This window comes from Leucoraja erinacea, unplaced genomic scaffold (genome assembly GCF_028641065.1).
Source record: "Leucoraja erinacea ecotype New England unplaced genomic scaffold, Leri_hhj_1 Leri_71S, whole genome shotgun sequence".
NCBI classification, from domain to species: Eukaryota; Metazoa; Chordata; class Chondrichthyes; order Rajiformes; family Rajidae; genus Leucoraja; species Leucoraja erinaceus.
Window position 1 is genome coordinate 139,584 of NW_026576641.1, and position 22,778 is coordinate 162,361.

Sequence of the window (22,778 nt, forward strand, 5' to 3'; positions counted from 1 at the left end):
ACTGAGACAGAGAGAGACAAAGACAGCAGAGAGGGAGAGAGAAGGCGGAACTAGGCAGATACCCACCGATAATAAATATTCAGAAAAGAGCACTACATTTTTGGAATCACCTTAAATCTAACCCCCCAGATACCCTCCAGTTTAAAGCCCTTCAAACACAAGAAGGGGAAAAGAGTTCCCTGTGTCAGTTGGTACTGAGACTAACTACCCTATTCTTCTTCTTAACATAGAAACATAGAAATTAGGTGCAGGAGTAGGCCATTCGGCCCTTCGAGCCTGCACCGCCATTCAATATGATCATGGCTGATCATCCAACTCAGTATCCCGTACCTGCCTTCTCTCCATACCCCCTGATCCCCTTAGCCACAAGGGCCACATCTAACTCCCTCTTAAATATAGCCAATGAACTGGCCTCAACTACCCCCTGTGGCAGAGAGTTCCAGAGATTCACCACTCTCTGTGTGAAAAAAAAATCTTCTCATCTCGGTTTTAAAGGATTTCCCCCTTATCCTTAAGCTGTGACCCCTTGTCCTGGACTTCCCTAACATCGGGAACAATCTTCCTGCATCTAGCCTGTCCAACCCCTTAAGAATTTTGTAAGTTTCTATAAGATCCCCTCTCAATCTTCTAAATTCTAGAGAGTATAAACCAAGTCTATCCAGTCTTTCTTCATAAGACAGTCCTGACATCCCAGGAATCAGTCTGGTGAACCGTCTCTGCACTCCCTCTATGGCAATAATGTCCTTCCTCAGATTTGGAGACCAAAACTGTACGCAATACTCCAGGTGTGGTCTCACCAAGACCCTGTACAACTGCAGTAGAACCTCCCTGCTCCTATACTCAAATCCTTTTGCAATGAAAGCTAACATACCATTTGCTTTCTTTACTGCCTGCTGCACCTGCATGCCTACCTTCAATGACTGATGTACCATGACACCCAGGTCTCGCTGCATCTCCCCCTTTCCCAATCGGCCACCATTTAGATAATAGTCTGCTTTCCCGTTTTTGCCAATACTACCTGTTCTCTCCTGTTCCCCCCTCTTCTTGCTGTAATGCCCACTCTGTTTTGTAGCGAATAGAGGTGTCTCCCCTTTGTCTCCTGTTCCCAGTATTGTTGCCATTCCTGATTTATTTTCTTCCACACAATGTGTTTTCCTTCAGATTTGGATAATTGTAAGTTTTTTGCAGCCTCCTTTGCCAATTTATCCACCTTTTCATTCCCTAGAACACCAATGTGTGCTGGGACCCACAACAAAGTCACGTCACTGCCCCTCCTTGTCACTTGGCTTAATAGTAGTAGAATTTCATACACTAAGTCAGGCCGCCTATGGGATGCACCAGACCCAAAACTCTGGATTGCAGATAATGAGTCGCTACATATTAATACTTTGCATGGTTGCACCTGTTCTATCCACCGAACTGCCATCAAAATAGCGTACAGTTCCACTGTATATACTGCCAAATAGTTATTTGTTCTTTTGTAAATCTCAACATTCATCCCTTGCACTACCACAGCTGCCCCTGTTGTTTCAGCTACTGGGTCCTTTGATCCATCTGTGAAAATTAAGAGGTGTTCCCTGTATCTATTATATATATGGTTATGGTATTCTGTTTTTAGGTCCGAATTTTTCTCCCTCCTTTTTGCCTCCCATATCTCCAGATCAACTTTTGGGATGTTCAGTAACCATGTTGGCACAGATGGCCACAATACTGCAGGGGCGGAACTCTTTGTCCTCTACTTCCATGTCCCTTGCCACACCTCCTCCAACCCAGCCGAAGCTTCCAGACTGAGCCACCCCTCTCTCCCAGCACTCCTGTACTACCTGTTTTGTAGCGTGGTTCTCTCCATGACCCTTAAGGCTTAGCCAGTAATTAGCCATTAGTTGTCTGCAGCGCAGCCTCAACGGCATCTCCCTAGTTTCCACCTGTAGTGCACATACAGGTGACGTCCGCACACCTCCTATACAGATTCTTACAGCTAACTACCCCTATTCAGTTAAACCCTACCCAGTTAAACCATGACCAGCCCCAGATCAATACTGACCCCCCAATCACCAGTTAGAGTGAACCAAATTATCAAACAATGTAAAGAAACGTATTTGGAACATTGGGATAAAGAAACCAAAAGCCAAAGCAGATTAGAATGTTACTGTTCCCTAAAAAGAGATTATAAATTGGCAGACTATCTCTCAACTGTTAGAGATATAAAGCAGAGACAGGCCCTCACCAAATACAGGTTAAGTGACCACTATTTGGCAGTTGAAAAAGGAAGACAGAAGAGATTCTGGCAACCAAGAGAAAACAGAATATTCGGCCACTGTTTGACAGATGAGGTTGAAACAGAGGCGCACTTCCTCCTAAAATGCAAAAAAATTGACAAAACAAGGAAAGCATACTTTGACAAACTCAGTGTGGCAACCCCTGATTTTAAAGAACTAGATGATACATCAAAACTAAGAATAATCCTTGGCGAAGGAAATACGGCACATCTTGGTGCACAATATGTAACAAGGAAAACATTTTTCACACAGAGAGTGGTGAATCAGTGGAATTCTCTGCCACAGAGGGTAGTTCAGATTCAGATTCAGATTCAGATTCAATTTTAATTGTCATTGTCAGTGTACAGTACAGAGACAACGAAATGCATTTAGCATCTCCCTTGAAGAGCGACATAGCAAACGATTTGAATTAAAAAAAAAAAATAAGTAATAAGAAAATAATATAATAAGTGTCCGGGGGGGGGGGTTGGCAGTCATCGAGGTACGTTGTTTAGTAGAGTGACAGCTGCTGGAAAGAAGCTGTTCCTCGACCTGCTGGTTCGGCAACAGAGAGACCTGTAGCGCCTCCCGGATGGTAGGAGGGTAAACAGTCCATGGTTGGGGTGAGAGCAGTCCTTGGCGATGCTGAGCGCCCTCCGCAGACAGCGCTTGCTTTGGACAGACTCAATTGAGACCAGTTCATTGGCTATATTTAAGAGGGAATTAGATGTGGCCCTTGTGGCTAAAGGGATCGGGGGGTATGGAGGGAAGGCAGGGATGGGATACCGAGTTACTGAGTTGGATGATCAGTCATGATCATATCAAATGGCGGTGCAGGCTCGAAGGGCCGAACGGCCTACTCCTGCACCTATTTTCTATGATTCTATGTTTCTATGTAACAGCATGCCATAACCGGAGAGACGGTGAATGACCAACATGCACATATGTACGCACACACTAATTGACATTAACTAACACTAAGAAATGAATATTGAATTGCTAAACTTGCTATTGTGTTGTACTGCTTACAGCTGCAAGAATGTGTTGCAATCAATAAAGGGCTATAGGCCTATTGCGAGTTTATGTACAGGGACATATCTATCCATACACTGTATACTTGTATTTATACTTATGCATTTTAAACATGTATGTAATGTTTTATCCTTTGGCAATATAACAATGTTTTTTTATCATGCCAATTAAGTTTTTAAATTTAATTGAAAAAAAAATTGAATTGAATTGAAATTGAAAGAGACAGACAGAGAGAGGGACAGAGCAAGAGACAGAGAGACAGATAGAGAGACAGAGAAAGAGACAGAAAGAGAGAGAGAGAGAGAGAGAGAGAGAGAGAGAGACAGACATAGAGAGACAAATAGAGAGAGAATGAGAGAGACAGAGAGAGAGAGAAAGAGAGAGATGAGGAGAGACAGACGGGAACAGACAGACAGAGAGAGAGAGAGAGGGGGATAGAGAGAGAGAGAGAGGGATAGAGAGAGAGAAAGCGAGAGACAGAGACAGAGAGAAAGAGAGAGAGAGAGTGCCAGTAACCCCAGAAACAGGTCAATAAGTCAAGAATCAAGACTTTTATTGTCATGTGTCCCAGATAGGACAATGACATTCTTGCTTGCTGCAGCACAACACAATATGTAAACATAGTACAGAACAGGAGATACAAGTTCTGTGTGTCTATAGACCATAGACCATATATATCTATATACACAATAAATAAACAGATAAAGTGCAATAGGCTGTTATTGTTCAGAGTTTGTTTGATGGCGAGTTTAATAGCCTGATGGCTGTGGGGAACCAGCTATTCCTGAACCTGGATGTTGCAGATTTCAGGCTCCTGTACCTTCTTCCCGATGGCAATGGGGAGATGAGTGTGTGGCCAGGATGGTGTGGGTCCTTGATGATGCTGCCAGCCTTTTTGAGGCAGTGACTGCGATAGATCCCCTCGATGGTGGGGAGGTCAGAGCCGATGATGGACTGGGCAGTGGTCATAACTTTCTGCAGCCTTTTCCGCTCCTGGTCGCTCAAGTTGCCGAACCAGGCCACGATGCAACCATCAACTTAGAAACAAGGCAACGTTCAGGCTCAGGGACAGTTTCTTTTCAACAACCATCAGGCTATTAAACACTACCACCTCCAAATAAGCTCTGACCCTCGTTGACTTGGGGGCAGTTGTGGATTTACCTACAGGCTTCAAAGGCTGAAGCCCAGGGCCGCAAACTCTATGGGCCTCCGGCCAAGGTGTATAATATTTTTGACACTGTCATAGGCCTTTCTAACATATGCTGTCACAACGCACTGTAGTCTCTAAACAACCCTTCAGTAATTTTCCTTGCTCTCCATTCCAGAATAATACTGTTTTAAGCCGATAACTCGACACTAGCACTGGCAATAAATATATTTTTTAAAAAGCGCAGCTTTCCAGCCCCTTATCTCATTGGCCACGCTTGGCTGCACATTGGTGTCAATCTGGTGGAACCAGGTTCGGCAAACTTTCACACGTAAGCAGCGATGGCGGGTGCAGGGAACATCTTTGGATACATGCGGGCTTCAAAAGACAAAACTCAGGGGTATTTCACAATAACATTTGATGTTCTTTAGAGAAGGGATTGCGGATTGCGGAATTTAAACACCCCTCATCATCCTTGGCTTTACTCAAATTATTTTTAACACTCTTCAATTTTCTAGTCGTGGGGGATGGGGGGGGGGGGGGGGGGGGATGGATTGGGAGGGGCCTCACAAGCGGAATAGCCTAGGACCTCTCTTCATCTAAATCCGGCCCTGCTTGTAGAACATTTTTTTTTGTCTTTGCACTATTATTGTTTGTTTTATATCAATATATATATGTAGGAAGGAAGATTTAAACTGAAGATAGACACTAAAAGGTGGAGTAACAGTGGGACAGGCAGCATCTCTGGAGAGAAGGAAAGGTTGCCTATTTATATATTGATAAACATATACATACTGTGCATGTACACACACATACACACACACATATATATGTTTAAAAAAGAACTGCAAATGCTGGAAATAATCGAAGGTAGACAAAACTGCTGGTGGAACTCAGCGGGTGCGGCAGCATCTATGGAGAGAAGGAATAGGGGTAGCCCCTGATAGTATATATCTGGGCGAGTACTAAAATCTTGTGCTAATCAGCTAACTCCAGTGCTCACCACAATATTCAACCTCTCCCAGGCCAAGCCCATGGTCCCTGCCTGCTTCAGGAAATCCACCATTGTACCAGTGCCAAAGAATGCCTCTCCAGCTTGCTTGAATGGCTATGGACCGACCGGTGGCCCTTACCTCTGTAGTCATGAAATGCTTCGAGAGGCTGAACAAGAATCACATCTGCGCCTTCCTCCCTCGGAACATGGACTCGTTGCAGTTCGCATACCATCCGAACAGATCCACGGACGATGCGGTCTCCCAGGTTTTGCACACTGCTCTCTCTCATCTTGACAGCCAGAAGGGGGGCTACGTGAGGATGCTGTTCATAGACTTCAGTTCAGCCTTCAACACGATAGTTCCCACCAGACTTGCTGAGAAGCTGCTGGAATTGGGGCTCAACACCTCTCTGTGTGCCTGGGTCCTGGACTTTCTCACCGCCAGGCCCCAGGTAGTCAAGATGGGAGGGAATACATCGAAGTCCCTCACCCTGAGCACAGGATCGCCCCAGGGTTGCGTCCTCAGCCCCCTACTGGTCTTCATTTTGTCTCCAAATCTGAGGAAGGACATTATTGCCATAGAGGGAGTGCAGAGAAGGTTCACCAGACTGATTCCTGGGATGTCAGGACTGTCTTATGGAGAAAGACTGGATAGACTTGGTTTATACTCTCTAGAATTTAGGAGATTGAGAGGGGATCTTATAGAAACTTACAAAATTCTTAAGGGGTTGGACAGGCTAGATGCAGGAAGATTGCTCCCGATGTTGGGGAAGTCCAGGACAAGGGGTCACAGCTTAAGGATAAGGGGGAAATCCTTTAAAACCGAGATGAGAAAAACTTTTTTCACACAGAGAGTGGTGAATCTCTGGAACTCTCTGCCACAGAATGTAGTTGAGACCAGTTCATTGGCTATATTTAAGAGGGAGTTAGATGTGGTCCTTGTGGCTAAAGGGATCAGGGGGTATGGAGAGAAGGCAGGTACGGGATACTGAGTTGGATGATAAGCCATGATCATATTGAATGGCGGTGCAGGCTCGAAGGGCCGAATGGCCTACTCCTGCACCTAATTTCTATGTTTCTATGTTTACTGTACTCCCTGTACACACATGACTGTGTGGCCAGGTTCAGCTCCAACTCCATCATCAAGTTTGCTGATGACACTGTGGTGGTGGGCCTGATCTCAGACAACGATGAGAAGGCCTACCGGGAGGAGGTGGCTGATCTGGCACTCTGGTGTCAGGACAACAGCCTCCTCTTGAATGTCACTAAAACTAAGGAGCTGATTGTGGACTTTAGAACAGCACAACAACCGAGGACGTACACAACATCTGGGGATAAATGGGACTACTGTGGACAGGGTGAGCTGTTTTAAATACCTGGGAGTCCACATCACAGAGGATCTGACATGGACAACACACACTGCTGCACTGGTGGGTAAGGCAAGACAGCGCCTTTACCATCTCAGGCAGCTGAGGAAATTCAGAGTCTCTCTGAGGATCCTCCAGTGCTTCCACTCTGGGGCTGTAGAAAGCATCTTGTCCGGCAACATCTCAATCTGGTGAGCCAACTGCCAGATACACGGTTCTGGTATACTGGTATCTGTTCATCATTAGTTGTTCATAAATAAGTGAAGTAACATTGTTATGTGCTATTAATGTTGCCAAGGGTGAACAGGATGAAAATATTTGTGAACCGCTGTATCCAAAGGATGTGAAAGCTGCAGACATTATTTAACTTGCACAAGCACAATAAACCAGCTAAAATAAGCGCATGATATGAATATATGTAGCTGGGACATTGTTGGCTGGTGTGGGCGAGCTGGGCCGAAGGGCCTGTTTCTACACTGTATCACTCTGTGACAAGTCCACGCCCCTGAGGACATCCCGCAGCCCCGACGTCGGACTGGTATCATCCCGGCGAGCGGTCCTGGACATCGGGCCGCCCGTAGCTGCAACTGCGGAGGGCTTGGGGAGACCCTGACCACGGGGAACAGTGGAGGAAGAGACTGACTCTGGTGCCTTCTCACACAGTGGGAAACTTTGATTCTGCTGTGTGGGGATGTTTTGTGTTGAATTCTATAGTGTGTTGAGTCCAGTTTATTTTTATTTTATGGCTGTATGGGAATTCATTTCACTGTGCCATCTGGCACACGTGACAATTAAATTTATCTTGTATCTTGTATCTTGTATCTTGTATTTCAATGCATTTTCTCATCCACTTGGATTTGAAGGGAAAAAGTCATCCATCCTTTTTCTCCAGCAACACTGCCTGATCTGCTGAGTTACTCCAGCACTTTGTGTCTAACTTCAGTACAAAACAGCATCTGCAGTTTAACATAGAAACATAGAAAATAGGTGCAGGAGGAGGCCATTCGTCCCTTCGAGCCAGCACCGCCATTCATTGTGATCATGGCTGATCGTCCCCTATCAATAACCCGTGCCTGCCTTCTCCCCATATCTCTTGATTCCACTAGCCCCTAGAGCTCTGTCTATCTCTCTCTTAAATCCATCCAGTGACTTGGCCTCCACTGCCCTCTGTGGCAGGGAATTCCACAAATTCACAACTCTCTGGGTGAAAAAGTTTTTTCTCACCTCAGTCTTAAATGACCTCCCCTTTATTCTAAGAGTTTCTTTCTACATATTTTGTCAGTTCCACTAGAAAATCTCCTCAAGGTATGTCTGCTTTGAAATTCTCCTCTCTCCGGAGTCTGGAGAAGGGTCCCCACTCGAAACTCCCCAGACCCCTTTCCTCCAGAGATGGTGCTTGGCCCGCTGTGTTTATTCCAGCACCAGTCAACTCTAGTTGGAAATTGCTCAATCGGCGCCCCCTCCTGGTCATCTCATTTCCCAGCGAAATCTTGTGCCAAGATCACGTCGTAAGCCAATGCAGAATATTCCATGGTTCCTGTTACTCGGAATAATAAAAGCATTAAAGTAATAGCAAAACATTTCTGACCTACGGGAAAGTCTAGGACCACAGCCTCAGAATAATTCTTGGAGGATTGGACATGGTAGATGGAGGGAAAATGTTCCCGATGTTGGGGGAATCCGGAACCACTGGTCATTGTTTAAGAATAAGGGGTAGACAAAAATGCTGGAGAAACTATCTGAAGAAGGGCCTCGACCCGAAACGTCACCTATTCCTTCGCTCCATAGATGCTGCCTCACCCGCTGAGTTTCTCCAGCATTTTTGTCCACCATCGATTTTTCCAGCATCTGCAGTTCTTTCTTAAAGAACAACAGGTCGACCATTTAGGAATGAATTGCGACGAGGAAAAACTTTTTTTCACGCAGAGAGTTGTGAATGTGTGGTGTTCTCTGCCACAGAAGGCAGTGGAGGTCAATTCACTGGACGTGTTCAAGGGAAAGTTAGATTTAGCTCTAAGGGCTAAGGGAAACGTCGCCGATTCCTTTTCTCCAGAGATGCTAGCTGACCCACGGAGTTACTCCAGCATTCGGTGTCTATTTTAGGATGAGGCCACACTGGAAATGGATGTCCATCAGAAACAGAGAGGACATGACTTCAGAATTAAGGGACAGAAGTTTAGGGGTAATATGAGGGGGAACTTCTTTACTCAGAGAGTGGTAGCGGCGTGGAATGAGCTTCCAGTGAAAGTGGTGGAGGCAGGTTCATTGGTATCATTTAAAAATAAATTGGATAGGCATATGGATGAGAAGGGAATGGAGGGTTATGGTTTGAGTGCAGGCAGGTGGGACTAAGGGGAAAAAACATTTGTCGGCACGGACTTGTAGGGCCGAGATGGCCTGTTTCCGTGCTGTAATTGTTATATGGTTATAGGCCATTTCGCCCACTTGGGTTGGAAACATCTGTCCAGCCTGTCCGATTCCAGTTACCCATTTACTCTGTCACATTTTCCCTTCTTAGCCCCTCCCCATCCCCCACCCCCCCCCCCCCCCCTTCCCCCAATTTCACCGTGTACTTTAGCTATGATTACTTAATGTCAAATCCAAATAATCCTCGCGACAGTGGCCATGAGCTGTCTTTTTTTTTTTAACTCTGCAACTCTGTAGAGGAAGGTAGACAAAAAGCTGGAGAAACTCAGCGGGAGAGGCAGCATCTATGGAGCGAAGGAATGGGTGATGTTTCGGGTCGAGACCCTTATTCAGACTGATGTGGGGGTTGGGATAGGGGGGGGGGGCGTGAAGAAGAAACGAGGAAGCGGAGAGAGTGGACTGTGGGAGAGCTGGGAAGGGGAGGGGAAGGAGGGAGAAAGCAGGGACTACCTGAAATTGGAGAAGTCAATGTTCATACCGCTGGGGTGTAAACTACCCAAGCGAAATATGAGGTGCTGCTCCTCTAATTTGTGGTGGGACTCACTCTGGCCATGGAGGAGGCCCAGGACAGAAAGGTCGGATTGGGAATGGGAGGGGGAGTTGAAGTGCTGAGCCACCGGGAGATCAGGTTGGTTATTGCGAACTGAGCGGAGGTGTTGGGTGAAGCGATCGCCAAGCCTGCGCTTGGTCTCACCGATGTAGAACAGCTGACATCTAGAGCAGCGGATGCAATAGATGAGGTTGGAGGAGGTGCAGGTGAACCTCTGCCTCACCTGGAAAGACTGTCTGCGTCCTCGGATGGAATCGAGGGGGGAGGTAAAGCGACAAGTGTAGCATTTCCTGCGGTTGCAAGGGAAAGTGCCCTGGACATGGGTTAGGTTTAGGTGGGATGGGACGAATTGACCAATGCAGAGGTTGGGATATCAGCCAAGTGCGCATTGTCCTGAACTCAATATATCAACAGTAGCTGTTAAAATCTTACACGCCCATAGTGCCCTGCACATCCCCTCCAAAGCATTTTACGCCCAATTAAATACTTTTAAAATGAGATGGACACAAAACGATGGAGTGACTCAGCGGTCAGGCAGCATCGAGGGAGAACATGAGTAGGTAACTTTTCGGGTCCAGGTCCTTCTCATTTGCCCATTTTTTCCATTGATGCTTCCTGACCCGTTGACTTCAGCATCTTGTCCCTAAAGAGTCATCATCATAGAGTGATACAGCATGGAAAGAGTCCCTTCACCCCAACTCACCCACACCAACCAACATGCCCCAGCTACACTAATCCATACTACCCACGTTTGGCCCATATCCCTCCAAACCTGCCCTATCCATGTCCATGGACGCAAAAGTTGCAATAACTCAGTGGGACAGGTATCATCTCTGGAGAGAAGGAATGGGTGAAGTTTCGTGTCGAGACCTTTCTTCAGACAGAGACAGTGTCTCGACCCCGAAATGTCACCAATTCCTTCTCTCCAAGTCAAGTCAAGTCAAGTTTATTTGTCACATACACATACGAGATGTGCAGTGAAATGAAAGTGGCAATGCTCGCGGAACAACAAAACAACCAAACAAATTATAAACACAATCATAACACACATATTATTTTACATAATAAATAATATATAATAAATAATAGAGATGTTACCTGTCCCGCTGAGTTACTCCAGCTTTTTGTGCCTATCTTCTGTTCAAACCAGCATCTGCAGTTCCTTCCTGTACCACTCTTGCTGTTTCTTAAACTGTTTTGATAGTCCATGCCTCAACTACCTCCTCTGGCAGCTTGTTCCATACACCCACTGTGTGAAAACGTTACCCCTCAGATTCCTGTTAAATCTTTTCCCCTTCACCTTAAAGCCTTTTTTTTTTTGCTTTCTAAATGAGGTTGTATGGTTGTAAAATTGGAAAGGCGGTGGCCACTTGTTAGCAGGAACCGTAGAAATTCACTCTGGCGCCCTTTGTGCTGTGATTTGCTCAAGTGAAGATGGCTGTGGACGATTGCAGCAGGATCTGGATCGATTGGCCAGGTGGACGGAGGAATGGTTGATGGAATTTAATACAGAGAAGTGTGAGGTGTTGCATTTTGTGACGTCGAACAAGGGCAGGACCTACACAGTGAATGGTAGGCCTCTGGGTAGTGTTGTAGAGCAGAGGGATCTAGGAGTACAGGTGCATGGTTCCTTGAAGGTCGAGTCACAGGTAGATAAGGTGGTCAACTAGGCTTTTGGCACTTTGGCCTTCATCAGTTAGAGTATTGAGTATAGAAGTTGGGAGGTCATGTTGCAGTTGTATAAGACGTTGGTGAGACCACATTTAGAATATTGTGTTCAGTTCCGGGCACCATGTTATAGGAAATATATTGTCAAGCTTGAAAGGGTTCAGAAAAGATTTACGAGGATGTTGCCAGGACTAGAGGGTGTGAGCTACAGGGAGAGGTTGAGTAGGCTGGGTCTCTATTCCATGGAGCGCAGGAGGATGAGGGGAGATATTATAGAGGTGTACAAAATCATTAGAGGAATAGATCGGATAGATGCACAGAGACCTTTGCCCAGAGTAGGGGAATCGAGGACCAAAGGACATAGGTTCAAGGTGAAGGGGAAAGGATTTAATAGGAATCTGAGGGGTAACTTTTATGTGGGCGTATGGAACAAGCTGCCGGAGGAGGTAGTTGAGGCTGGAACCATACCATCGTTTAAGAAACAGTTGGACAGGTACATCGATAGGACAGGTTTGGAGGGATATGGACCAAGTGCAGGCAAGTGGGACTAGTGTAGCTGGGGCATTGTTGGCCGGTGTGGGCAAGTTGGGCTGAAGGGCCTGTTTCCACACTGTATCACTCTGTGACTAGTGTAGATGGGGCATGTTGGCCGGTGTGGGCAAGTTGGGCTGAAGGGCCTGTTTCCACACTGTATCACTCTGTGACTCTGTGGCTATTCCAGCATCTGTAGTTCTTCGAGTCTCCAGCATACCCTTAACTTCATCATTCGCTTTGGCCAATAGGTTCTCTCGTTCCCCATCGAGTAGGATTACGTGTCCGCTGGTTTTGGGGCGGGCGTATCTCGCGTTGGAGCAGATTTCCTGACCGCTACTACTGCTGACAGCGCGCCCGGAGGGAAAGGTCCCGGCTTCTTGTTCTCGATGGCTTCTAAACAACACGCCGAGGGTCTGGCCGAATACCTGAACTGCCCCATTTGTCTGGACTTGTTCAGCGAGCCGGTGATCCTGGAGTGTGGCCACAACTTCTGCCAGGGCTGCATCATGCGCTACTGGGAAGGCGGCGAGACCGTGTCGTGCCCGGAGTGCCGGAAGGTCTTCTCCGACAGGAGCCTACGATCCAACCGGGCGCTGGCCAACCTGGCGAGGAAAGCTCGCAACCTGCTGCAGCCGGAGGCCGAGAGCCGGTGCCGCCGCGGGGTGGAGGAGGAGGAGGTGGAGAGGCGAGAGTCCCGGCGCAGTCCAGGGGGCGGGCAGCCGGTGCCCCTCCACTGCGGCGAGCACGGAGAAGAACTCAAGCTGTTCTGTGAGACGGACAGGGAGCTGATCTGCGTGATGTGCCTGGAGGGGAGAGACGGCCAGGGACACCGGTCCCACAACTTCATGCTCATCAGTGAAGCGGTGGAGATGTACAAGGTCAAAACGGGCCTGCAACCCCCCACCCCCCCCATCCACCACCCCAATCCCCACCCCTCACCCCCACCCCCATCCCCCGACCCCCCCCATACCACCCCCCCCCCCACCCCCCCCCCCCCCCATCCACCAACCTCAATCCCCACCCCCCCACCCCCCACCCCCCCCACCCCCACCCCCCCCATCCACCCCCCCACCCCCATCCCCCCCCCCCCCACGCCGCCCCCTCCCCCCCACCTCCCCCCCCCCCCCCCCCCCCCCCCCCCCCCCCCCCCCCCCCCCCCCCCCCCCCCCCCCCCCCCCCCCCACCCCCCCCCCCCCCCCCCCCCCCCCCCCCCCCCCCCCCCCCCCCCCCCCCCCCCCCCCCCCCACCCCCCCCCCCCCCCCCCACCCCCCCCCCCCACCCCCCCACCCCATACCAACCCCAATCCCCACCCCCACCCCCACACCCACCCCCCCCTCCACCCCCCACCAACCACCACCAACCCCAATCCTCACCACCCACCCCCCACCCCCCACCCCCTCACCCCCCCACGCCAACCCCACCCCCACCCCCACCCCCCCCCCCACCCCCACCCACCCCCCCCCCCCCCCTCCCTCCCCCCCCCCCCCCACCCCACCCCCCCCCCCCCCCCCCCCCCCCCACCCCCCCCCCCCCCCCTCCCCCCCCACCCCCCCCCACCCCCCGCCCCCACCCACCCCCCCCACCCCCCCCCTACCCCCCCCCCACCCTACTCAGGGCCCGGGTCTCTCAATAATAACAGGACCGGTACTGTGGCGCAGCGGTATAGGGACTGTAGGTCACTGTGTGGCCCCTGGTTCTGGACTACCCCAACATCGGGAACGCGTTTCCTGCCTCTAACGTGTCCAAATCCTTAATAATCTTATATGTGTCAATTCCTATATGTTCCCGATGTTGGGCGGTGGGGGAGGGGGGGGGGGTCTGGAGTTTAGAAGGATGAGAGGGAATCTTATTGAAGCATATAAGATTATTAAGGGTTTGGCCACGCTAGAGGCAGGAAACATGTTCCTGATGTGTTCAAGAAGGAACTGCAGATGCTGGAAGATCGAAGGAACACAAAATTGCTGGAGAAACTCAGCGGGTGCAGCAGCATCTATGCAGCGAAGGAAATAGGCGACGTTTCGGGCCGAAACCTATCTTCAGACTCTTCTTCAAACATGTTCCTGATGTTTGGAGAGTCCAGAACCAGGGACCACACACAGTTTAAGAATAAGGGGTAAGCCATTTAGAACGGAGACGAGGAAACACTTTTTCTCACAGAGAGTTGCGAGTCTGTGGAATTCTCTGCCTCAGAAGGAGGCCGGTTCTCTGAATACTTTCAAGAGAGAGCTGGACAGACCTCTTAAAGATAGCGGAGTCAGGGGACATGGGGAGAAGGCAGGAACTGGGTACTGATTGGGAATGGTCAGCCATGATCACATTGAATGGCGGTGCTGACTCGAAGGGCCGAATGGCCTGCTCCTGCACCTATTGTCTATTTCCGTTACACCTTGCTCCTCTTACATTAAAGCTATGCCCTCTAGTTTTTAACATTTAAACCCTGGGGGAAAGTTTTTTCTGTCTCTATCGCGATGAATGGCGGTGCTGGCTCAAAGGGCCGAATTAAACACTTCTGCATCTATTTTCTATGTAATGCCCAACGACTTGGCCTCCATAACCTTCTGTGGCAATGAATTCCACAGATTCAACACCCTCTAACTTCCTTTAAATTCTTCCCCATCTCCTTTCTAAACGAACTTCAATTTATTTTGACGGTGAGGCCTTTGTTCCTTGACTCTCCCACTAGCGAAGACACCCTCTCCACATCCACTCTAGTCCTTCACGATATGTGGGGTCCACATGTCAACAGTCAAACGAGGAGGAATTTTGGGGGTCAGGCTACGAAAGAGGGGACCCCAGCTAATCCCTTTGCTCCTTTTCACCGAGTCTCTGCCGGCTGACCAGAGAATTTCCACTCGATGATGGCGAGCAAGCATTGTAACCGCGTGAAACTGTTTCAATTTCAGGACAAGTTGAAATCCTTATCGGACATTCTCAAGGCAAAGTCCGCTCTCCTGGAAGCAAAAATGACGCAAAAACAGGTTCCGGACGTGGGGGTAAGAACTCTCTGTCCTCTCTGTCACTTCCTTGTTTTGTTTATTGCAGCCCTCGTCTCCCCCCCCCCCCCCCCCCCCCCCCCCCCCCCCCCCCCCCCCCCCCCCCCCCCCCCCCCCCCAACCCCCTCTCCAAGCCTCGCTAATCTCTCCTGCTCTCCAGGATCAGAACAGCCAACTTCAGAACTTCGTTATGGCCGAATTCACCAAAATGCACCAGGTTCTCATTAAGATGGAGAAGCGCCTGATCGGCGAGTTGAAGGAAAACGCCGAGAAGATCTCGGAAAGGCTGGAGAAAAACCTCAAGGACATCCAGGAGAATCTGCTCACCATTCAGCAAAAGCTATCCCGGTCACAGACACAGTTGGATCAGGAAGACATCATCGCCTTCTTGAAAGTGAGTGTAGTTGCCCTGGTGGGCCGGCAGGCGGCGCTGGGCTCGACCCCGGCCTCTGGTGCTCTCTGTGTGGAGTTTGCCCGTTCTCGTTGGGTCATAGAAACATAGAAAATAGGTGCAGGAGGAGGCCGTTCGGCCCTTCGAGCCTGCTCCACCATTCATTGTGATCATGGCTGATCGTCCCCAATCAATAACCCCTGCCTGCCTTCTCCCCATATCCCTTGATTCCACTAGCCCCTAGAGCTCTATCTAACTCTCTCTTAAATCCATCCAGTGACTTGGCCTCCACTGCCTTCTGTGGCAGGGAATTCCACAAATTCACAACTCTCTGGGTGAAAAGATTTTTTTCTCACCTCAGTCTTAAATTACCTCCCCTTTATTCTAAGACGGTGGCCCCTGGTTCAGGCCCCTGGACTTGCAGCCCACCATTGGGAACATTTTTCTTGCATCCAGCTTGTCCAGTCCTTTTATAATTTTATATGTTTACATAAGATTCCCCCTCGTCCTTCTAAACGCCAGTAAATACAAGCCTAGCCTTTTCAATCTTTCCTCATATGACAGTCCCGCCATCCCAGGGTCCATCTCAGATTTTTTCCCGGACGCCCCGTTTCCCCCCTGCATCCCCGAGAGTTCATTTTAGTTTGCCGAGGTACAGTGAAAAGCTTTTGTTGCATGCTAACCAGTCAGCAGAAAGACAATACATTATTACAACTGAAGGTAGACACAAAATGCTGGAGTAACTCAGCGGTTGAGGCAGCATCTATAGAGCGAAGGAAATAGGCAACGTTTCGGGTCGAGACCGCTCGACTAAAATGCTGGAGAAACTCAGCGGGAGAAGTAGGGTTAATTCCCGGGATGGCGGGACTGTCATATGCTGAGAGAATGGAGCTGCTCTAGAGTTTAGAAGGATGAGATGGGTTCTTATTGAAACATATAAGATTGTTAAGGGTTTGGACACGCTAGAGGCAGGGAACATGTTCCCGATGTTGGGGGAGTCCAGAACCAGGGGCCACACACAGTTTAAGAATAAGGGGTAAGCCATTTAGAACGGAGACGAGGAAACTCTTTCTCACAGAGAGTTGTGAGTTTGTGGAATTCCTTGCTTCAGTGGAGGCCGGTTCTCTGGACGCTTTCAAGCGAGAGCTAGATAGGGCTCTTAAAGATAGCGGAGTCAGGGGATATGGGGAGAAAGCAGGAACGGGGTACTGATTGTGGATGATCGGCCATGATAACATTGAATGGCGGTGCTGGCTCGAAGGGCCGAATGGCCTACTCCTGCACCTGTTGCCTATTGTCTATTGCATCTATGGAGCGAAGGAAGTAGGCAACATTTCTGGTGACCCAAAACGTTGCCTATTTCCTTTACTTTATAACAGTGTTCTGGATCTGCACACCAGGATTGCCTTCCCCCTCATTCAACCTCCCAGCCTGATACTCCTTCTCTTCTCGTTTCAGGACCAAGCGGATGAGCAGATAAGGTAGGTGGCCGCTGTTTACCGAGACTCTCTGCTGCATTGTAATGGCCCTTGCACCCAGAATGTAACATGCACCATCTGTATTTTTTTGCCAGCGAGGACCCTGGGCAACTATTGTTGGCGATTGATCGACTACCTCTGGGGATATTTCGAGGACCTTTACAGTACGCAGCCTGGAAGGAAATGGCCGAGAGTATCACACCTTGTGAGAAGTTTACTATGTCTTCTCCGTTACCCGTGTTCACGCTATCAACACACAGGCCCTTCGGCCCACCATGTCTATGCTGTCCCTTGCACCAATTCAACATAGCTCAAAGATCGCCATTGAGGTAGAAGAGAGATCAGAACCGCTGGCTGGCGAGAGGACGGTTCAGTTGCCAGATAACAGCTGGGAAGACACTCTCCCTGAAATGTTTACTAATATTGTGCCACGTAGCCACCTTCCCCTCAGATAGCAATAACCCATTCTACATTTCCTTGATCTGCGTCCACTTTGATCTCTCGTTTTCACACCTTACCCTTCCATATCTCCATGCCTACCCTGTCTCTCAATCTAAAGAAGGGCCTCGACCGGAAAACCCACCCATGCCTTCTCAATAAGTGACGCTTTGGGTCGAGACCCTGCTTCGGACTCGAGACCCATCTCCAGAGATGCTGGCCGGCCCGCTGAGTCACATCAGCGTTTTGTATCTATCTTCGATGTAAACCAGCATCTGCAGTTCCTTTCGCACAAGAAACTCCATTCTGATGGGTGATGCCTAACCCCAGTCTGAAGAAGGGGACCCGACCCAAAACGTCACCTATCCATGTTCTCCACAGATGCTGCCTGACCCGCTGAGTTACTCCAGCACTCTGTGAAACGTCACCTATCCATGTTCTCCACAGATGCTGCCTGACCCGCTGAGTTACTCCAGCACTCTGTGCAACGTCACCTATCCATGCTCTCCACAGATGCTGCCTGACCCGCTGCGTTACTCCAGCATTTTGTGCCTATCTAAAGACGGATTTGGTATTGGTTATTGAAAAGATCCTACAAATAAGCCTGAAGAAGGGTCTCGACCCGAAACGTCTCCTATTCCTTCGCTCCACAGATGCTGCCCCACCCTCTGAGTTTCTCCAGTTTGCCTTCGATTGTTCCAACATCTGCAGTTCTTTCTCAAACACTGCAAATGGATGTTTTTTTTTAAATCCTCCATTATTTTAGAACAGGGTGTACTTTCAAATCGCGCTATCAAATATATTGTTACATGCTCCTCAAATCCGTTTTATGTGTACATAGGATGTTACAGTTGTTTGAGATGTAACAGTTGTAAGGCAAATGCAGACGAAGCAAGTTGTGTTGGGAGTTAGCCCAGCGTCAATGTTCTTGGGTTCGATAACGGAGAAGACATTTGTTACCATTGGAATTTGCGAGGTTGATAACTATTAGTCTAGGCTTTTCTTTTATCGGTGCTAACAATTTGCAGTTGGGGACTTTGCAAAATAAAACTGCAGGCAATAACGATAATTCGCTGGAAGGATTTAAGAAGGACCTGCAGATGCTGGAAAAATCGAAGGTGGACAAAAATGCTGGAGAAACTCAGCGGGCGAGGCAGCATCTGTGGAGCGAAGGAAAAGGGGACGTTTCGGGGTCGAGACCCTTCTTCAGACTGATGTGTGGGGTGGCGGGGCTGGGAAGAAGAAAGGAAGAGGAGATAGTAGGATGTGGGAGAGCTGGGAAGGAGAGGGGGAAAAGACCAGCGGTATCAGCACCTCATATTCCGCCTGGGTAGCTTGCGTCCGGATGGCATGAACGTTGAATTCTCCCAATTTTGCTAGCCCTTGCTGTCTCCTCCCTATCTTAACCCTCGAGCTGTCTCCTCCCATCCCCCCGCCCTCAGGCTCCTCCTCCTCCCTTTTTCCTTCTTCCTCCCCCCCCCCCCCCCCCATCAGTCTGAGGAAGTGTTTCGGCCCGAAACGTCGCCTATTTCCTTCGCTCCATAGATGCTGCTGCACCCGCTGAGTTTCTCCAGCAATTTTGTGTACCAGCGGTATGAACATTGACTTCTCCAATTTCAGGTAGTCCCTGCTTTCTCCCTCCTTCCCCTCCCCTTCCCAGCTCTCCCACAGCCCACTGTCTCCGCCTCTTCCTTTCTTCTTCCCGCCCCCGCACATCAGGCTGAAGAAGGGTCTCGACCCGATTCCTTCGCTCCATAGATGCTGCCTGACCCACTGAATTTCCCCAGCATTTTTGTCTACCTCCGCTGGAAGGCGGAGGTTTTTGGGGAAGCAGGGGCGGTTCCCTAGTGACGAGTGGAGTACATCAGGGTTAAGTGCTGGGCCCGTTACTGTTTGTCACGCTACCCATGGCAGTGCGTTTGAGGCCTCCTCCAAAAAATCCATTAAGATGTCCCGCAACTACATCTACGAATGAATGACTAAGTATATTGGCCAAATATTCACATACAAGGAATTTGCCTTGGTGCTCCGCCCGCAAGTGACAACATGACATACAGTGACAGTTACGAATCACACATAAAACATTAAACATTAACAATCAAATATTATCCATTAAACATGTGAATTAAATAAAATACCAGAGCAAAAAGAGGCTACAGATTTTTGGTTATTGAGTAGAGCTACTACTCGTGGATTTTTTTTTAAGAAGGCCAGTTCATTGGCTATAATTAAGAGGGAGTTAGATGTGGCCCTTGTGGCCAAGGGGATCAGAGGGTATGGAGAGAAGGAGGTACGGGATACTGAGTTGGATGATCAGCCATGATCATATTGAATGGCGGTGCAGGCTCGAAGGGCCGAATGGCCTACTACTGCACCTATTTTCATGTTTCTAATAACTGCAGATGCTAGAAAATTGAAGGTAGACAAAAATGCTCGAGTAACTCAGCGGGTGAGGCAGCATCTATGGGGCGAAGGAAATAGGCAACGTTTCGGGCCGAAACCCCTTCTTCAGAGTTTGTGGCCAGGTTGAGAGGGGTCAGAGATGTTCTTGCCCGCTCACTTCCTGGCCTATATCCAGAATATTGCAACTAAAATATTAATGTCCTGTTCTGTTTTTTTCTCTCTCCTTCTCTCTCTCTCCCCCCCACGTTCTGCACCAGTTCCAGCTTCAGTGACGCTGAACCCGAAGACGGCTCACTCATGGCTCATCGTGTCGGATGATCTGACCAGTGTCCGCTATGCCAACAAGCAGCAGCAACTGCCCGACACTCCAGAGCGGTTCAACCCTTCTCTGTGTGTTCTGGGCTCGGAAGGATTTGTGTCGGGGAGACATTACTGGGAGGTCGGGGTGGGGGAGAGCACGGAGTGGGACGTCGGGGTGGTGAAGGAGTCTGTCAACAGGAAAGGGGACATCACCGCCGTGCCGCAGGCTGGATACTGGATCGTGTGGTTGAGGAATGGCAACGACTACAAGGCCGGCTCGCTGCCCCGCACCCGACTCCGCCCGGGCAGCAGACCCGGCAAGATCGGCGTGTACCTGGACTACGAGGGCGGCCAGGTGTCGTTCTACAACGCGGACAACATGTCCCATCTCCACACCTTCACCGACCTCTTCGCGGAGAAGCTCTACCCGTTCTTCAGCCCCTGCTTGAGCGGCCACGGGGAGAACTCCGAACCGCTGAAGATTTGCCAGTCCAAGCTGTATTGCCGTTGAGGAACCCGGCCCTTCCTCCTTAGCTGTCTGCCATTCCTTTCCATTCCTGGCCTACTCCTGCACCTAATTTCTATGTTTCTATGTTTCCTTCATTCCTTTCCATTCCTTCATTAACACAGCCAGGCATTGTGTGTGTGTGTGTGTGTGTAGGGGGGTCTCGAGTTGAATCTCAACTCTACATTCACCCTCGAATAAAGCACCGAATTTACAAGTTATAGATCGGGCCAAAGCATCGTAGTTTCATAGGAGCTGAATCAGGCCACTCGGCCCATCGAGTTTATTCCCACCATTCAATCATGGCTGATCAAATCTTTCCATCTCAACCCCATTCTCCTGCCTTCTCCTCATAACACCCGTACTAATCAGGAACCTATCAATCTCAAAGTCAATCGCCTGTTATGTTACGTGAACTGGTCATGTTCTATTGACACCAAAGGAATTGCCAATGCAAATCACCAACGCCACATAGACAACAGACAACAGGTGCAGGTGGAGGTCATTTGGCCCTTCGAGAAAGCACCGCCATTCAATATGATCATGGCTGATCATCCCCAATCACTACCCCGTTCCTGCCTTCTCCCCATATCCCCTTTCTTGAAGAGCCCTATCTAGCCCTCTCTTGAAAGTATCCAGAGAACCGGCCTCCACCGCCCTCCGAGGCAGAGAATTCCACAGACTCACAACTCTGTGAGAAAAAGTCTCCGTTCTGAATAGCTTACCCCTTATTCTTAAACTTTGGCCCCTGGTTCTGGACTCCCCCAACATCGGGGACATGTTCCCTGCCTCCAGTGTGTCCAAACCCTTAATAATCTTATATGTTTCAATAAGATACCCTCTCATCCTTCTAAACTCCAGAGTATACAAGCCCAGCTGCTCAATTCTCTCAGCATATGACAGTCCCGCCATCCCGGGAATCAACCTGGTGAATCTACGCTGCACTCCCTCAATAGCAAGAATGTCCTTATTGGTTTAAGTCTTGCTTTAACCTCTTAATTTGTCACCCCTTGCCCAACCCGTACACATTAATCTGCGGTCCAAATTTAAGAGCCCAGGAGAGGGTGTACATGTGTGAATTCAAATCTAATTGGACTGTGGCCCAATTATTCGTTTCATTCACATCATGTCCCGGGTTGATGATGCTTTGTGACTTCTGCGCATGCAGATATCTCAAATCTCGAGTTGAATCTCAACTCTATATTCACCCTCGAATAAATCACCGAATTGACAAGTTATAGATCGGGCCAAAGCATCGTAGGTTCATAGGAGTTGAATCAGGCCACTCGGCCCATCGTGTCAAATCTTTCCCTCTCAACCCCATGCTCATGCCTTCTCCTCATAACACCCGTACTAATCAGGTACCTATTAATCTCAAAGTCAAATTTCGAAGTCAAATCTGTTTCGTCACATGCACCAACGAAGGTGCAGTGAAATGAATTTACCAGCAGCGACACACTTAAAAAAGAACACACAATACATAATAGAATTTGCCTTAAAAAAATCCATTGACTTGGCTACCACAGCCGTCTGTGGCAATGAATTCCACAGATTCACCGCCCTCTGGTTAAAGAAATTCCTCCTCACCTCCATCCGAATAATACGTCCTTTTATTCTGAGGCTGTGGCCTCTAGTCCCAGACTCTCCCACTGGTGGAAACATCCCCTCCACATCCACTCTATCCAGGAATCACAAACGATGCTTGTACCTAATCTACAGGAAGGACATGCATATCACAATCTGCCAGATTCCAGTGTGCTTACTTCAAATCTCTATTAAATGGCATTAAAACACCTTCATCACGGGCTGATCTTTCATATTTTGTATAGTCAATTCAGTTTGGTACTTTTCGTGAACCAATTATTATCTTGTCGCATCATACAACTGTTTGCCAATAGCGAGCAAATGTTAGTGCCAAGCTGACGGCCTCTGCAAGATCCTTTACAGTGCATGTGTCCTGCAACATGTCGCAGCTCAGGAGATGTTCCATGGTCTGGATGGAGGCCCCGAGATTTCTCCAGTCTCAGTAGAGGAGCGAAGAGGTCCTTCTGCAGTTGTACAGGGCCCAAGTGAGAGCACACCTGCAGTATTGTGTGCAGTGTTGGTCTCCAAATTTGAGGAAGGATATTCTTGCTATTGAGGGAGCGCAGCGTAGGTTTACACGGTTAATACCCGGGATGGCGGGACTGTCATATGCTGAGAGAATGGAGCGGCTGGGCTCGTACACTCTGGAGTTTAGAAGGATGAGAGGATATCTTATTGAAACATATAAGATCATTAAGGGTTCAAGAAG

General features: G+C 49.0%; 1 protein-coding gene across 1 annotated transcript; it reads left to right on the forward strand.

The window, feature by feature from the left end:
- The first annotated feature begins 11,776 nt into the window (after positions 1-11,776).
- LOC129694592 (zinc-binding protein A33-like) lies at positions 11,777-22,278 on the forward strand. The gene is made up of 6 exons (XM_055631319.1): positions 11,777-12,855; positions 14,881-14,970; positions 15,131-15,364; positions 16,820-16,842; positions 16,935-17,044; positions 19,938-22,278. The coding sequence occupies exons 1-6, from the start codon at positions 12,364-12,366 to the stop codon at positions 20,489-20,491; spliced, it is 1,503 nt and encodes a 500-aa protein (XP_055487294.1). The 5' UTR covers positions 11,777-12,363; the 3' UTR covers positions 20,492-22,278.
- The last annotated feature ends 500 nt before the right edge of the window (positions 22,279-22,778 follow it).

Coding starts and splice junctions, on each gene's coding strand:
- LOC129694592 (XM_055631319.1), top strand. CDS start 12,364: ATGGCTTCTAAACAACACGCCGAGGGTCTGGCCGAATACCTGAACTGC. Junction 12,856..14,880: donor AAGCGGTGGAGATGTACAAG/GTCAAAACGGGC, acceptor TTTCAATTTCAG/GACAAGTTGAAATCCTTATC. Junction 16,843..16,934: donor CAAGCGGATGAGCAGATAAG/GTAGGTGGCCGC, acceptor TTTTTTTGCCAG/CGAGGACCCTGGGCAACTAT.